General features: G+C 34.8%; 1 protein-coding gene across 1 annotated transcript in view; it reads right to left on the bottom strand.

Moving 5' to 3' along the window:
* The window catches only part of LOC149802631 (BAR/IMD domain-containing adapter protein 2-like), a 111,430-nt gene that overhangs the window by 71,704 nt on the left and 20,067 nt on the right, over window positions 1–19,659 (bottom strand). The window contains exons 4-5 of the mRNA XM_089951953.1: window positions 5,986–6,047; window positions 3,101–3,172 (exon numbers count right to left, since the gene is read on the bottom strand). Of these exons, the coding sequence (XP_089808079.1) occupies window positions 3,101–3,172; window positions 5,986–6,047 (134 nt within the window). The remainder of the gene's footprint in view (window positions 1–3,100; window positions 3,173–5,985; window positions 6,048–19,659) is intronic.

A 19,659-nucleotide genomic window follows, 5' to 3' on the forward strand; every position in this document is an offset into this window, starting at 1 on the left:
ACAAATTTAAACAACGTAAAGCGCCTACTACGCGAGTGTACATGATTTGTTTACAAATCAAAAGTGCTGGCGTCTGCGTCCATTGTTTGTTTACAAAAGAAGGTAGTTCCTTTATGCACGTGAATGCGATATGTGTATTTGCACGCGAGTTCAGTATCGGGTAATATTGCACAATTCTGACAATGTGAAGTTAACGGATAAAAAAATGAGCATATAATTATTTCATACAGCACTGTCAATTGAAACAACGATATTATTCTGACCACCGTACGAAGACAATAAGACGTTAAGGCTATGTTCTGCAACTTTATTGATGTATCTGTTTATAAACAGATCATCTTGTTACTGGGTTGAAAAGAAATAAACAGTTCCAGTTTCCAGCTTTCTCCCTCATCCCCAAGTCCTTGTCATGGAATCATACTCGTCCCAGGTTATGTATTCTGATGTAGTATTATCAGGACCGCGCTACCAATGATTTTTAACTACTTTTATTTCAACATGACAAACTGTATATGTGCCTAAAGTTTGTCTCTCTTGTCCTTAATTCAACCTCAAAAAAATTCCTTGCCAGATGTGACTTTAACCTCGAAAATATGTTACACTAGCAGCCATCAAAAACTTGATATTGCAACTTTGCTGACTATCACAAACCTTAATATTCATTGCCATCTTGTTGTATTTGTCACCATAGTAACTTTGGCATTTGGTAGCACTACCATAGATGTTGTTGGACATCAGACAAAGAAAGGTTTTAGGTGTTTTTTATTTTTTACAACAGGGACGGGGTCTGCACATTGGTCAATTTTCATAGATATTTGACAAAATATCATGCAATACTGCCTATGCAAATTGATAAGAATATTTATTGACATTCAAATAGCTGATTGGTGTTGAGCAATATAAATCCAAATTAAATCTGTGCTGGCCCTTTTCAAATAATGTAATCATGTAATCATATTGGTTGGCATCTGAGAGATTTTATTATCAAATGTATGACAATTGTAATAAATTCTTTGAATCAGAAGAAAGTATTATAAAATATACATGCGCTAATAGAGTAGAAATCAGATTTCTTTTAATGTCTACATTAAGTATTTCTGTGCTGCAAACTCTTAAATAATCATGCCATTTTGGAAATAGAAAATTTTGTCCATCAGCTTGTCAAACATGGATAATTTTGGATTAAAGCCACCTGCTAGAGACCACACTTGGAAGGGTCTATGATGTTTGTATAAAATTATTATCAAACACTTTTTGTACTTGCTTATAAATTGAGTCAAACTGAAAATAACGTTGATCCTGATCTGCCAGTGCACAATGCACCAGCAGATTAGGGTGGGTTAGTGTCAAGGGATTGAGGTGTTCTGTCTATAGCTAACAGGTGTCTGCTAACTGAAAATTGATGTACCATCGATACTCGCTTATAACAAAAGTCCAACTGCACACTGCACAGGCCCAGATCTACTGTTGCATAATGTACCAGCCGATCTGGGTCGGTGCATTTTGTTAGGAATACTCACTACAATAAACATCATAGACTCTGATCTGTAAGTGCATTGATACGGCAGATCATGACCTTTGTTGTTTGTAGTTTGATTTGACTTATAAGAAAGTATATATGGTAATACACTGTACTTAATATTATCAGAAACAGGCAATTACAAGTAGGTGTATTATAGACCATTGTCTATCAAAATCATGGGTCCATTAGGACAGGAAGTTCTTAACTGTACCTATAACAGACAGGACTAATAAAAATGTGATAATTTCTTCTATTACTATCACAACGTTATCTTTCATCACAAATAACAATTTGTCCTGATGGGCACAACTGGTCAATGAGGGGTCACATCCAATCAAAAGTTCAAGATGCAGGTCAGCGGCCTACTTTATCAATAATGTACAAAAAGATAATGTATCATTGCATGACATGGTTGAACAGGAAGGGCAAAACAAAGAGTACCTTGCTGTACTGTCAGTATTTACAATGTAATCGCATAGGGTCTTGCCAATTTAACAACCCACTGACAATACAATTATCTCTGTTCAAACACCATTTTAGATGACCTACAGTAGCCCTTTCAATAATAAACACGGGCATTTTTAATACATGTGTATCATGTGTTTTGGATTAAAAAATGATACGTTCACACATATATACATGTACATACATAAATACATTCATATATGCTCATACACACACACACACACACACACACATACATACATACATACATACATACTGGTCTTTATAGCCATGGGTTCTGTCAAGGAACTTACCCTGGAACAAAAGTTATGTTGTAAAATTAAATTTATTTGAGTCACTGTGACTCTGACTTTCATCCTTTGAGCTCAAAGTCAATAGGTCTTTTGTTTACGGTACATTAGATAGAACTAAAGAGATTATGCAAAAAGACATTTTATTTTATGAATCATAGTGACACTGAGCTTTGACCTTTTGATTCCAAAATCAACATGCTTCTTTTTCACTCGTTGTGCAAGTCTTCCACTAACTTTGATACGGGTACATGGTCGATAAATCGTCTTCCTTTTTACTCGTTGTGTAAGTCTTCCACTAACTTTGATACGGGTGCACGGTCGATAAATTAAAATATTGTGTAGTAACCAGTTTTCTTTCTGCGGCAAGTGACACTAACCTTTGACCTTTTGACTCCCAAATCAACAGATTTATTCTGAACTCCAAGTGCAAATAATCCATAAAGTTTGTTAACTGTACAATGTGGATAACTAGAGTTACTGTGCAGAAACGAAACTGGTAACATATAAATGGATGTGCAGACACCGGTTGGCATGCCAGGATGCACCATAACATAATACACTCCATCTTGCCGCCATAAAAACTGGACTGAATCTTATGCTATTTATTTCTGTATATTATTTGGCTAAAAATAAAACAGAAATAATTTTGGCCAATACATTTTAGTGTTCAGTAATGAAAGAAATAGTATATTCAAGATTCATTTTTTAATCTTTGAAAAGGAGTTATACATAGGACTCAAAATCAAAATATAAAATATTAAAGTTGTCATAAATTTGTGAAGCTAACAATGAAAAACTGATACAATGAAAGCTGACTTACTGTTGCATTTCTGAAGTCCTGTTCCAGCTTGTGCTCCAAAGGCAGAATTACATCCGAAATGAGAATTTTTGTCTGCAATTGTAAAGTAAGTTTTTGCTATGCCATTCATTTCATTTCACGTACTCGTTTCAAAGATAGTATGGATCCTATCATGAATGTGTGTATTGAGTGGTAAGCTCCACGGAACACATGGCTATAAAGAAGATATTATGGATCCTATCGTGAATGTGTGTATTGAGTGGTAAGCTCCGCAGAACCCATGGCTATAAAGAAGATATTATGGATCCTATCATGATGTGTGTATTGAGTGGTAAGCTCCACGGAACTCATGGCTATAAAGAAGATATGAATCCTATCGTGAACGTGTGTATTGAGTGGTAAGCTCCACAGAACCCATGGCTATAAAGAAGATATTATGGATCCTATCATGATGTGTGTATTGAGTGGTAAGCTCCACGGAACTCATGGCTATAAAGAAGATATAATGAATCCTATCGTGAATGTGTGTATTGAGTGGTAAGCTCCACAGAACCCATGGCTATAAAGGAGATATTATGGATGCTAACATGATGTGTGTATTGAGTAGAAAGCTCCACGGAACTCATGGCTATAAAGAAGATATTATGGATCCTATCGTGAATGTGTGTATTGAGTGGTAAGCTCCACAGAACCCATGGCTATAAAGAAGATATTATGAATCCTATCGTGAATGTGTGTATTAAGTGGTAAGCTCCACGGAACTCATGGCTATAAAGAAGATATTATGGATCCTATCGTGAATCTGGTAATTGAGTGGTAAGCTCCACGGAACTCATGGCTATAAAGAAGATATAATGGATCCTATCGTGAATGTGTGTATTGAGTGGTAAGTTCCACGGAACTCATGGCTATAAAGAAGATATAATGGATCCTATCGTGAATGTGTGTATTGAGTGGTAAGCTCCACGGAACTCATGGCTATAAAGAAGATATTATTATAGATCCTATCGTGAATGTGTGTATTGAGTGGTAAGCTCCACGGAACTCATGGCTATAAAGAAGATATAATGGATCCTATCGTGAATGTGTGTATTGAGTGGTAAGCTCCACGGAACTCATGGCTATAAAGAAGATATTATGGATCCTATCGTGAATTTATGTATTGAGTGGTAAGCTCCACGGAACTCATGGCTATAAAGAAGATATTATGGATCCTATCGTGAATGTGTGTATTGAGTGGTAAGCTCTCCGAACCCATGGCTATAAAGAAGATATTATGGATCCTATCGTGAATGTGTGTATTGAGTGGTAAGCTCCACGGAACTCATGGCTATAAAGAAGATATTATGGATCCTATCATGAACATGTTTATTGAGTGTTACGCTCCACGGAACTCATGGCTATAAAGAAGATATTATGGATCCTATCATGAATGTGTGTATTGAGTGGTAAGCTCCACAGAACCCATGGCTATAAAGGAGATAGTATGGATCCTATGATGAATGTGTGTATTGAGTGGTAAGCTCCACGGAACTCATGGCTATAAAGAAGATATTATGGATCCTATAATGAATGTGTGTATTGAGTGTTACGCTCCACGGAACTCATGGCTATAAAGAAGATTATGGATCCTATCATGAATGTGTGTATTGAGTGGTAAGCTCCACAGAATCCATGGCTATAAAGGATTTATTCATGTTCATCATTAGGAGAAAGAAACATATGGTCCAAACAGTTAACCGTATTTACTCGCTTATGAGTCGAGTCCAACTGCAAACTGCACAGACCCAGATTTGCAGTCGCATAATGTGCTGGCAGATCTGGATATGTGCAGTTTGTAAGGAGTAATTAGTAGAACAATAACACAGACCGTGATCTGCAGTTGCATTATGTTATGGCAGATCATGATCTGTGTTGTTTGCAGTTTGATTCGACTTATAAGCAGTACGGTATTTTATCAAAGATATAATGATAAAAAAATTTAAACTTCCTTAATCGTATCTTGGTATATGGTCACAGAATTAAGAAAAGACTGGAGAGGATCCAGCTATAGAAAAACAACTAGAACTCTAGGAACACAGGTAAACAATATTATTGATCCACAGTGACACCGGACTTGAAAAACTTCTTAACATTTTGTATATTTTCTTACATCCACACTTAAATGGTGACAACATATATTGTTCCTTATTTGTACTTCTGGTAAGAGTCCATTTCCTCTTTATGTACTTTATATACAATTTCAAATGTCTAGTTACACTATCACCATTTAATGGACGATGGTTTTTATCCATATTCTGTCAAATTCATTCGTAAATTCATTTCCTTCATCTGTACAAAAGAGTGTAGTTTACTTTTACTATACGTTAATGGTATTAAAACGTAAAATCATTTGTCAGATTTAAAAATTATTTCTTAAAAATGTATTTCCCTCATCATACAATATGGTGGACGCCGTTTATACAAAGAGAGAAACGTATTTATTAACAACCATGTCTTAATCAATAGTGTGTGTGTGTGTACATGTGTATACATACCAAAGGAAGTATACTATTAAACCTCTTCTTCAACATTATATATATATATATATATATATATATATATATATATATATATATATATATATATATATATATATATATATATATATATATATATCACTTAGGTAAAGCTGAAATTATTACATTCTTTAAATTTAATACTATTATAAAATTTAACACTATTATAAAATTTAATACTATTATAAATTAAAAAATAGTTTATGTCTTGTGTATTTAATAATCTGAAAAGTAAACAATTTTGCCTTTCTCGTGACTACTTTAACTCTTGCCGGTGAAGGACACGCAAACTTGATCGTTCTTAAGAGTTCAAGTGGAGAATTATAAATATGCCGAATCTACACTTACACTTTCATCCAATTTAGCTTGTATATCCCTTTGTGCCTCTGCAATTTGCTGAATGGCTTCTCCTATAAATATGAAATGAAATTATGACATTTATAATCAAAGCGTCAATCTATACAAGTTTATTAGACCCTAATCTTTTAATCATTAATAGAGAAGAATCTTCATTCTGATTGGTTGTACAAACTTAGCGGACAGTCTTTAAATTTAGATGTTATTTTCATATGATATTCAGCCATACTCAAACACTGAAATTGCATACTGTTCGAATATTAACTTTGTGTAGTTAAAACACCCCTTTATATATGTTTTTGGACAGCACAGTAGCTCAGCCGGTAGAGCTTTGGACTCATAATCTCCAAGGGTAGACTGTCTTGGTGTGTCCTGGGGAAAGGCACTTAGTTCCCTTTTCATTTGCATTATATAACACACTAATGTGTTACAAGTGTCAATACAACCAACAAAACAAATATAAATGTCCGTGGTAATTGATGATGTAATAATGCGACAGTGGTCTGTTGTGTGCCCTTGTGCTTAAAACTTCCGTTATACTCCAGAAAAGACTCAAATCATTCAAACCATGCATAATTCCAAATGTAAATATCGGGGATGTTGTATTGAATAATTAATTATATGGTGTACTAAACACTTTTCTCATCCCGGATCTAAAATCTGTAACAGTCACTGTGCCTTATTTTTTTCAAGGTTATGAATATTAAGTCTCAAAAATTAAAACACTTTCCAAAGTTTGGCTATAAACAATATTATAAGAGCTATATCATAACATTATGTTTTGTACGATTTCATACTGTTATATAGTACAATTTGTTCCTTACTGAGAAATTTGGTCAGTTTGTTGTTCCTTTAAAAAAGACACATTTGATTATATCACGTGAGAAAAGAATAAAATTATTTATACAGTCAAACGATACCCATGAATACAGAATGCTACATCCGTGTCATACATTCATTAAAGTATACTATGTATCTTTACCAGATAGAAATCGCAGAATACAGAATTATATGAAATGTTTGGCGCCGGAAGTACATACATTGTTTGTCTTGCTCTCCATTTAAAAGGATTTCCAGTGTTAGCCCTTAGATTACACGTGACTATGGTAGCCAGAGATTGGCAAATATTTGCTAATACAACTATGATAGTGTTTAAGTGCTGGTGTATGACACAGAAATACCGTCACTACACCGAGGGCATAGGTAATAAAACGTCCCTTTACAAGTTATCCAAATGGCCATAAGGTCATTCAATCTGGTTATAAAGATACCATAAATAATACAGCCACTCTCTTATAAAGTTTTCATTGCCAGCTGTCTATAGCAAAAATAAACTATTTAGCAAAAGATTATCAAAGAAAATTAGTAAAGACATTTACATTGTAGATCTTCTCCGATTCATTTGACACTTTTAATTTTTACCTTTAGTTAGCACAATATAGCCACTGTTATGCCTAATTGCTGTAAATTGACACATACATGCATGCATACATACATACATACATACATACATACATGCATACATACACACATACATTGAAAGTGAAGGAATAGTCTACTGTGATTATACCCAACTTGTCTCCAAGCTACTGCTCCCTTTTCCCTTACATGATCCAAAAACCTACAACAATCGCTGTGACTTGTTTTTCAAAGGGTGTGAATAGTAGGTCTCAAAAATGAAAACACTTCCCCAAGCTTGACTATAAACAAAAGCATCAGATAAATGGAGTCAACTAGAAACAAGTTTATGGAATCATTGAGATATTAAAGTAGGTCACTATGACCTACTTTTGCTGGCTCTTACACGTTGGAACACATTTGGAACAAGCAAACAGTCATTATACAATTTCAGCTATAATAATATGGTGTTGAAAATGACCAAGAGCTGTATCATAACATGATGTTCTGTACGATTTCACAGTTACATAGCACAATTTGTTCCTTAATGAGAAACGTGGTCAGTTTGTTGTTCCTTTAAAAAAGATACATTTAACTACTTTTACATAATGTAAGGAAATAATTAATTAAACACTGAAATGAAACCCACGAATATTGAATACTACATCTTTCAGGCATTAAATTAGGTAAATTATCTATACCAGATATGAATCACAGAATATAGAATTATGTAAAATCTTTGGCGCCGGAAGTTTAGAAATTTTTTTTTTGTGTTTTTTTTGGCTCTCCATTGTAAAGGAATTCCAGTGTTAGCCCTTAGATTACATAGATTACATGTGACTAAGGAGCCAGGTAAATATTTGCTAGTACAACTCTGGTGGTGTTTAAGTAGTGCATCTTGATCGAGAAATACCGTCACTACACCGAGGGCATAGGTAATAAAACGTCCCATTACAAGTTATCCAAATGGTCATAAGGTCATTCAATCTGGTCATAAAGATACCATAAATAGTAAAGCCACTCTCCTATAAGGTTTTCATTGCCAGCTCTCTATAGCAAAAATGAACTATTTATCAATAGATTATCAGTAAAGACAAATACATTATAGATCATTTCTGTCTCATTTGACATTTTTCGAACCTTAACTTAAGTTGGCACCATATAGCCACTGTTGTGCCAAGTTGCTGTTACACACACACACACACACACACACACACGTACATACACACGTACATATATACATACATACACACACACATACATACATACATACATACATACATACATACATACATACATTCCAATATGGAAGGTTGAGGAAAAGTCTATTCACATTATACTCGTCATGTCTCCAAGCTGAAAGCATCAATCGTGTACAGAAAGAACCTCGGAGACTGGTGAATAAAACTGAGGGTGCATGCCTGGCGTACATCGGAAACAGAGTGATCAGTGTTCAGTGTTTCAGAAAATTCCTTAAAATGTCCAGTTATGAAAACTAGGGATATTAAATGCTATGCCATCAAGCCCCATAAACTAAAATATCAACGTTTGGCAGATCATATCACATTAACCAGCCTAATTTTATTTTATGAAGAAACAAAAATCAAATGGGGGGGATCTATAACAAACGCTGTAAAGAACACACACACATACACACACACACACATTATTGAACTGTTTACACTAGTTTTTGTAGTCCTTCTCAAAGTTACTTTTTGTGCTAATGCACTTTTACAATCTAGTGACCCATGTCCTGAACGCGTGCAGCAGCCCGTCACGTGACATTATTCGTAGCATCACGATGATTGCTATGGGCAGCTGTCACCGCCAAAATTACATCAATCAAATGATGTAGTATGAAATCAAATGGTTTGACCCAGAACATGAAAAGAAAAATCCAAATTCCAAATGATATAGTGTTCAATGAAATGATTATATATATATATATATATATAAAACAAAAAGAAAAAACAGAATGATGAATTTAGATTTCAAATTACGTGGTATTAAATGAAATGATGCAGTATGAAATTAAGTGATTTAACCCAACAAATGAAATGATGAATTCATATTCCAAATGACGTGGTATTAAATGAAATTATTAAAAGAACAAAATGGAGTATGAAATCTGCTTCCAAATAGCGTGGTATTAAATAAAACGATGTAGTCTAAAATGAACTGATTTAACCCAACAAATTAAACGAATATAGATTCAAAATGACTAGGTATTAAATGAAATTATTACAACAACACAACGGAATGATGAATTCAGATTCCAAATGATGTGGTATTAAATGAAATGGTTTAAACAACACAACGGAATGATGAATTCAGATTCCAAATGATGTGGTATTAAATGAAATGATTTAAACAACACAACGGAATGATGAATTCAGATTCCAAATGATGTGGTATTAAATGAAATGATTTAAACAACACAACGGAATGATGAATTCAGATTCCAAATGACCTGTTATTAATTGAATTTACAACACATGAAATCAAATGATTTAGCCCAATAAAATGATGAATTCAGATTCCAAATGACATTGTATTAAATAAAACGATGTAGTCTAAAATGAAATGATTTAACCCAACAAATAAAATAGTGAATTTAGATTCCAAATAATTGCAAAATCCCAAAAAACTATCACCTTGCCATACGTCATGATAGAAAATGATATTGAAAAAAGATAATGAAAAAATAACGTGCATGTATAACTGACCACAATAGATGATTTATGTATTTAAAACAAATGACACACATGGAGTCAGATTGGCATAGCATACCATTATGTGTACTGAATGACGATTATGAACAGTAGGGTTAATAAACAGTTGTGTATTAATTCAGAACTTTGTAGACAATATTATTTCAGTACAGTGAGTTTTGCTCGGCAATAGCTATCGACTATATCTTAAATTCCTTTTAAAAATCAATATGTGCAACGAAGCTATAATTTTTAAACACAGACCAGGTGATTATCTTGCAGGGCGCAGGGTCAGTGAAATATCACTGTGCATTAATAGATATTTGATGATAAATCAAAAAAATTATGATTATTTATAGCTTTCTATAATGTCTGTAATACACGTACACTTGTTATTTTTAGGTGTATACCTAATTTATAGGTACAAAAGTTATAATTCTCTTACTTACCAAAAGTGTTTGAAATTTCAACGAGAAAAAGTTCTCTGTAACAAAAATTAGATGCTAATATTGATTATATTGTTTTGTAGATTAGTGACAATCTGATAAAAGTCACAGATGCTTGACAGGAGCTTGATGTTGAAAATAAGCAACAATCTAAGGAAAAAAATCATGCCGAGTGAAAACATTACCTCAGTTTACTCCCATGACCGTTCTGACATAGGATCCCGTCTATCATACTAAAATCTTGTATTGTATGATAGATAGGGTCCTGTGTCAGAACGGGTCATGGGGGTAATCTGATGTAATTTTGTCACGCGGTATGATTTGTTTCCTTCAGATTAATGCTTTTTTGCAACAAGAAGCTGTGATTAGAATCGTGATCTCCGACCTAAAGGACGATCTGATGGACACCGACACGTGGTATTGTTCTCTTGACCCTTTCGATCCACCAATCAAATTACAGCTTTCACGTTTATGAAAATGAACAGCTTTATTCTGAACACATCGTTTCTAACCAGCTATCTATAATATAAAATGTAACACTTTATCTGAGGGCTACATAAAATGTAACACTTTATCTGAGGGCTACATAAAATGTAACACTTTATCTGAGGGCTACATAAAATAAGCGGACCCGTGATTCCAAAGGTCGGCAGAACATAAATCTTTATCAGTACCTGGTTGATTTTTTTAAAAACACAATTAGTTGAAAGAGTTCAGAGTATCTTGCATTATACTGAACACTGAATAGTCTACACTGAATCACATTCGATTCACTACATCCCGTTCACTCTTACAAAATTTGCGATCAGAAACAAGAGTACAGCACGTTTGAATTATAGCAGATCTACCGTCTCGCTGAAAACTGTCAAAACATTCTCAGAAATATTTTATTTACGGCAAGTGTTTAACTACTGTATGCATCTGAAAAGACAAGAAATAACTCTGTGACAGTCTTTTTTTTTAAATGCAAGAATTTACTAGATGACAGATTTTGAAAAGAGTTTGCTTGGTGAAAAAGGCTTTCTAATCTTTCGTTACCAAGCCAAATATTACATATTCAGACACTTCTCGAATATCTTGGAGACACAACAAAATCTGCAAAAATTGTGTCGTGTGTTCTGTGTTTACTAATTACTCGACTGCCTATTTAAAACAGACAGTTCTAAACAAGGAAGTAAAATACCCAGTTCAAAAAAACTGTATCTAGAAATCATAATGTTTCCCTATAACTCCTATATGATTCCATACAAGGGCCGGGTCAGATCGTTAGAATTGTATTTAGAAGTCATAATGTTTCCCTATAACTCCTATATGATTCCATGCAAGGGCCGGGTCAGTTCATTAGAATTGTATCTAGAAATCATAATGTTTCCCTATAACTCCTATATGATCCCATGCAAGGGTCGGGTCAGCAGTTCATGAGAATTGTATCTATAAATCATCATATTTCCCTATAACTCCTATATGATTCCATGTAAGGGCCGCGTGGCACTATTTACAGATGTACAGTAATTTTAGAATTCTTATCATACTGTCTGGGGTCTACGTGTAATATCTGACAGTAGAGAATTTCAGCGAATAATTTTACCATCTCACAATTTATTCTCTTTCTTCCACTTCTCAAAGAATAAATACCGAGTTTAATTACCTATTCATATTTGAATACGTTGGAAGTCTCTCTCTCTCTCTCTCTCTCTCTCTCTCTCTCTCTCTCTCTCTCTCTCTCTCATGCAGTGAACAGTGCAAAACTAGTCTATAAAACCTAGTTTTGCACTGTTCGCTGTCATTTTATTTGACTAAAGTTAATCAATCCCGGACATACGCTATCCCTTGCTGAATCTAGTGCACATGAAAGAACTGTTATTCGCCATATGATCTGCATTATATACATATACATCGATGACGATGCAAATTCAAAACATACAATATGATGTTGTTTTAGTAAACCTGTAGATGGAATGAAATCAGGATAATTTCAGACGTGATTGTGTGCTCATTTCTTAACATATAGCCTTTTTCAACGTATGCTGATAGTTTGTTTGCGTTGAGCATCAGTTTCACACAGGTGACCTCAAAAACAAAGCTGGTCTCACAAAGTGCATAATTAAACCTTTCCTATGATTAGAAGAAATTAAACAGAAACAAACAAGAAAAAAAAACAAAAAAAAAAAAACAACAACACAATATACATATATAATCTGAGTTTGTTACAAAGCCATTCTTTTAGTACACATACGCAGATGTTTTAAATTATGTTTCATGATAGCTTACACCCATCTTCTGATCCCATGCCCAGCGGAATTTAATTCATGATCCTCATCAAGACGTCACTGAAGCCCGTAATTTAAGATAACATATCATCTCCATCAGGTGTGTCCAGGTAATTACCGCGTAAGCTGATTACACTTACAGTTAAATGTGGGTGGCAGTAATGGAACCACGCCTTGATTTGCCAAGAAAGGAAGTCAATATCCTATCAAGCACTAATCTAATATTGACCCATCAAAGGAGTATAAGATAAATGAATTTTGACGTGATCACATTAGAGCCAAGCGTAACTGTTGTTAGGGAATTTTGCATGTTGTTTGTCTATATACCCTGAAATTACTTAGGAAAATGAAAGATTAAGTGAGAATATACAAAGCAGGAATTATTTGCTAAAATTGGAAATTCTTCATTTGTAATCATTTAATATTGTGGAATTGGTACTGTTAGGTATAGATAATTACATGGCTGTTTGGGCTCATTTGAACATCTTAAAACGTAGGTAGCATATATTGTCATACAACTGAGGATGGATTTATTTTTGCCTGCATTTTCTTTTGTTCTTAAAAAAAACTTTTTTTCTCCAATCGTAACGACAAATTTGAATCATTATTCGTTTTAAAAAAAATCACTTTGACAAGTTTGACTGATGAAGATTACATAAAAACACTGTAATCACCCAAATATGCCATTTTATGTCCAATTAATATCGTTTCCACCTCTTACTGGGTATTCAGACCACCTTGTCTATTTCTGCGAGACACAATATATGCAACAGGTATGATCTGTAAAATTGGCTGAGAAGTTCCGAATGTCTTATTTAGGAACCTTTTTTAGTTACATGTTGATTAATTACACTCTCAAAATTACTAGGGAAACACAATGTCTCCCACCAAAAATGAGTGCTGACACTATTTTTCTTCAGTTCCTCTTTTAAAACATTTGCCTCCTTTGTTATTGATGCTCTCTGTTGGAATATGAATGGAAAGAGACATTTATCAGCAAATACGTTTGATCACAGTTTTAAAAAAAATCCCTATTTAATATTTTTTTTTAATTCAGGAACTTACCTTAATGAAAACCAGTAATCCATATCTGAGCCTCAAATTTGTATTTAGTTTGTTTTATGTTGGAAAATGTAGCTTTTTTAAAGAGCATTTAAGATTTTACGTAAGCCGGCATTAATCAATAAAATTTACATTGTAATATTTTGATAAAACTCGTCTTGGTGTAAGGGCTGTTACACTAACTTTAAACCCGCGCGTTGTTGTTGTAGGGTTTAACGCCATTTTTCAGCACACGATAGGTTATACATGGCGGCCAGTATTAATAGTGGAGGAAGAACCCGGGAAAACCCCGGAAAGAACCACCGACCCTCGAGAAGCTACTGACAAGCTTTCTCACATACCCACATTGGCCGAATCCGAGACTCGAACCTACGCAGACAGAGGTGAGATGGCAGTGATCCGTAACGGAGAGCGTTTTAGACCACGCGGCCACTCGTGGCCCCCAAACCCGCGCGTAATAGATTACAAATTATTTAAGAGAAATATTCGCTGCAGTCTTTGATTGTGAAGAATTTGTCTGAGTACCAGTAGTTCAACTGAACAAAAAGACATTACATATATCTTCTTATACAATAATACAAGTTCGACCAAATTACAATGAACACAGACTCTGATCTGCCTTTGGAAAGCACGCCACCAGATTAGGGTCCGTGTTGTTTGTTGTACGAGTCCAAGCCAACTGCATGGACTCGTGTCTGCCAGCGCATCGTCCTAAAGCATATACGGTAAATATATACATGAGTCTGAGGATCGTGTACCCTTACGATCATGGGTATCCTGTTATTGTCTCTGAATCCTATCTTGCTTTCATGGATCATTATGCAGTTTGCAGATCTGATTCACACACACCAAAAAAAAAAAAAAAAAGGAAAATAAAAAAAAGAAGAAAAAAAAGGTTTTGTACACCGTTTATATCACTTCTTCCTGTTTAGTTAGGTCGCCAATTTGTATAGATCAAACACTTCCTAACTGGGTTCAATGATATGCAATTTCAAGAATAAACCTTATAGTTATATCACTGGCGTTCAAATAAGTATTGTTAAAGATGTGTCATCTTTAGACGATAGAAAAATTTGATTAAATAAAAACAGGGCAGTCATCTGCGTATACGTTAACACAAATAAAAAAAACATAAAAATTAGAGTAGTAATACAAATCTCACATGTTCCAACCATATGTTACACATTCATTAATCTTTTAATTTTTTAGATCTCTTGTATTTAATTAACAGGTTGAATTGCATCAGCTAATCGGCTAGTCCTAGCATTTTAAAGTGAAAAATGATGCTAATGACAGTACTTACTGAAAGAATAATGGACGTAGCTACATATAAGTATGACGTGACGTCATTGTATGTGTGCTACAAGCGTGCTCTATATGATGTGCATCCATATAGCTGCATCCACGCGAGAGAGAGAGAGAGAGAGAGAGAGAGAGAAATATAATCCAAAAGGTTTGAAAGCTGTAATTCGTTCCAGACAGGAATCAAAACCATGTAATTGCACTAATATGCAATCATATAACAAAATGTAATGTGGTATAAACTGACAGGCGCTTTCCTCTCTGTCAATTTATATAACTACTTGTATAATAAACCCTGCAACTCTATAAAAAAAATAAAAAACACGCTCTCAGTGGCGGGTGTTACAATCTGCTTGACAAGCGAACGAGTTCTTGCGCACTTCTGGGTCTTTACCTTCGAGACAGATTCCTGTTTCGGACGAATTTTAACTACAGGTATATACACAGAGATAGCTTCAGATCTGTAACTATATCTACAATAGTTTTAGGCTGAGGAAGATAAATGAATGTCCTAATTTTTGTGGAATAGACTGTCTTTTTGGAATGCGATGAATTTTGTTTAACCGTACCATGCTGTAACATATGACAGCTGTAGCATATATACGCGTGAAAAACGTTTCTGCAGTAGAAATGGTGATTCAGATTTTTTTCTTCACTTTAGTAGTTTTTCCATAATAGTTTATGGATTAGGATCTACTTGATGTGCTTCAGTGAGTTTTTCTATTTTTGTCTCTCATTTTGCTTGCCAAAAATGTAGAATAGGAATGAGACATTATCCATAATAATTAGGTAGGTATCACGTGATGTAGATAAAAACGGTTAAAACTAACATTTGAGAGCTGGAATGATTCTGCTTGGTAAAGGGAATTGTCCAATTGGGTGGGGTTTGGGGTTGGGGGTAATAAAGATAAATTAAATTGTTGCTTTGTCAGGGATGTAGTTACTACAAACACATTATTGTATGTTTTAACGCGCCAAATGAATTAATCACTATTTGCCTTTCCCAAAGACACAGAGGCACATGACATGACTGGCTAGGACGGGTTTCGAACCAGCGACACTTCAGTTATGAGTTCGACATTCTACCAACTCGGATTTTTGCGACTTCTTTTAATTTAACAATGGGATGTGATATAAGAAAAGAAATGTGAGGCTGATGTATATGCAAATATGGGTAGGAAGTGGAAGTGAAAAATATTTACATCAGGTAAAGTTCCTCGGTTTTGATATAATTAGACTCTATCTCGTAAGTGCAGAAATTTAGATTTTCACATTTATCAGTAAATATCTCTCCCTCTGCACACAGTACGGATTTGTTTTTACTGTATGTTGCTTTTTTTAAACCAACATAGCAAAATCACCTGCAATTATACATGACACATTACGATGAAAGGACATTTGTATTGACTCTATGACATACAAAATATGGATTGCTACAATGAATAGCACAGATGGCCTTATGGTTTTTTTTTTTTTTACTAAAACATGCAAATACATTATACATTTTTGATGGTACAAGCAGGTTGACAACATTTGCTGAATCATTAGCAAATTTTCATGGAATAGTGTTTTTCTTGATTTGTTTAAAAAGAAATTTATTGGCACAATTGACAAAATATTTAGCTGCATTTCAGAAATTAGTATAAGTGGTGTCATGAATACATGTCAAAACTGATGATAGAAGATACCTCTATATAAAGAACAGCTCATACAGGACAGAGTTTATGCGTCCTTTTACTTATTTTCATAAGGAATTGTAACTTTTTATTTAGACACCTGTCAATACAGGACATTGCTTATTTATATTCTGACTTGAAGCTTTATATAAAGACACATGTCCGTTTAGGGGAGTGTTCATATGTCCTTCACTTATTTTATTGATAAATTGTAACCTTATATATAAAGAAGTGTCCATGCCGGACAGTTGTTATATGTCCTTTTCCTTTTTTTTATTACCACTTGTAACCTTATATAAAGATAAATATTCATACAGGACATAAATGATGACAAATTAAATTTAGCTGAAGTGACATAATCATCGCTTCCTATTTAATCTGTTTTGAGAGGATTAGGTCAGCGGGGTTTACTTTAAATAGACGGAAAAGAGATACCCTACAGATGGAATACAGATACCCTAATAGATAGAATACAGATGCCTTTCTGAACTTAAATTTTACTTTTTTGTTGACAAAGACATTTAAATTTTGATTTTCAAACTGGCAAGGGGATTCGTGAATTGGTTTGTCTTGTTACTGTCAATTATCTGAATATCATCCAGACTCATCCAAATCTCTCCCAGTATGCGTATCATCCAGATATAATCCAAATCCCTCAGCAGTATTTGTATCATCCAGACATAATCCAAATCCCTCACAGTACTCGTATCATACAGACATCACCCAAATCTCTCAATAGTATCTGTATCATCCAGACATAATCAAAATCTCTCACAGTATTAGTATCATCCAAACATAATCCAAATCTCTCAGCAGTATTCGTATCATCCAAGCATCATCCAAATCTCTCAGCAGTAACATTCCCTGATAACAAAAATCCTCAAACTCCTACTTACTTCGTATGGAACCGACGAAACACACGGAATAAAACTAGTCTGGCGACACACACTGAATATTCTAGTTGGGCATCACATCGAAGGCACTAAGTCAAATCACACATTGAACTAGTCAGTTCATTAGTGAGGCCACAATTAATACTACTACTTAGGCCACACACTGACTACAATTAGTCAGGCCACAATTAATACTACTACTCAGGCCACACACTAGCTACAATTAGTCAGGCCACAATTAATACTACTATTCAGGCCACACACTGACTACAATTAGTCAGGCCACAGTTAATACTACTACTCAGGCCACACACTGACTACAGTTAGTCAGGCCACACAATTAATTCTACTAGTCGGGCAACACACTAACTACAGCTAGTCAGGCCACACAATTAATATTACTAGCCAGGCAGCATACTAACTAAAACTATTCAAGCCACACAACTAATACAACTATTCAGGCTACACACTAACTACAATTAGTCAGACCACACAACAAATACAACTATTTAGGCCACAGTTAATACTACTATTCAGGCCACACACTAACTACAACTAGTCAGGATACACTCTAACTACAACTATTCAGGCCACACAACTAACTACAACTGGTCAGGCCACACACTAACTACAACTAGTCAGACCACACAACTAATTACAACTAGTCAGGCCACACACTAACTACAACTAGTCAGGCCACACAACTAATACAGCTATTCAGGCCACAATTAATACTACTACTCAGGCCACACACTAACTACAATTAGTCAGGCCACAATTAATACTACTATTCAAGTCACACACTGACTACAATTAGTCAGGCCACAATTAATACTACTACTCAGGCCACACACTGACTACAATTAGTCAGGCCACACAATTAATACTACTAGCCGGGCAACACACTAACTACAGCTAGTCAGGCCACACAATTAATATTACTAGCCAGGAAGCACACTAACTACAACTATTCAGGCCACACAACTAACTACAACTAGTCAGGCCACACACTAACTACAACTAGTCAGACCACACAACTAATACAACTATTCAGGCCACAATTAATACTACTATTCGGGCCACACACTAATTACAACTAGTCAGGCCACACAACTAACTACAACTATTCGGACCACACAACTAATTACAACTATTCAGGCCACACACTAACTACAACTATTCAGGCCACACACTAACTACAACTAGTCAGGCCAAACACAATTAATACTCCTAGTCAGTTCACACATTTACTACAACTAGTCAAGCCTCACAAGTAATACTTCTATTCAGGCCATACACAGTCTTGCATAAATTTGGTTTAACTTATACTAATTTATATCGGATATCGGAGATCTCGATTTTAATTAGACTCGATCACGCATTGAATACAACTAGTTAGGCCACACAAGGAATACAACTCGTCGCCCTATACACTAAATCCAACGAGTGAGGCTAAACACTAAATATAACTGGTCAGACCACACACTAAATTCAATATAGCCAGGCCAAAGTCTTAACCGAGCTAGTCAGGCCCACTCTGAATACAAATAGTCAGACAGTACACTGAACAAAACTAGTCAAGACAATGAGAATACTCGTTTCAATTAAACTAGTCTGGACACAGTGACACAGTGAATATAATCTGAATAAAATCAGATCTTCCACTGTCCTATATGAAGATCTGACAGCGACCGCTTAGAGGTCATGTTCTGGTGACCTTTGAATTCGTTTAGCCAACAGAAATGCAGCTTTCAGAAATTTGAAAGTGAATCAAATCGTTCAGCATGCATTGATGCTCTTCAGTCATACTGCTAAGTCTCCCAGGCACGAAGGCATCATACTTCATCTGATTGACTGATAAAATTAACGATTACGTTAATAATATTCGTGACCAGAACTTGACCCCT

This window comes from Sinohyriopsis cumingii, chromosome 3 (genome assembly GCF_028554795.1).
Source record: "Sinohyriopsis cumingii isolate HCF-2022 chromosome 3, ASM2855479v2, whole genome shotgun sequence".
Taxonomy (NCBI): Eukaryota; Metazoa; Mollusca; class Bivalvia; order Unionida; family Unionidae; genus Sinohyriopsis; species Sinohyriopsis cumingii.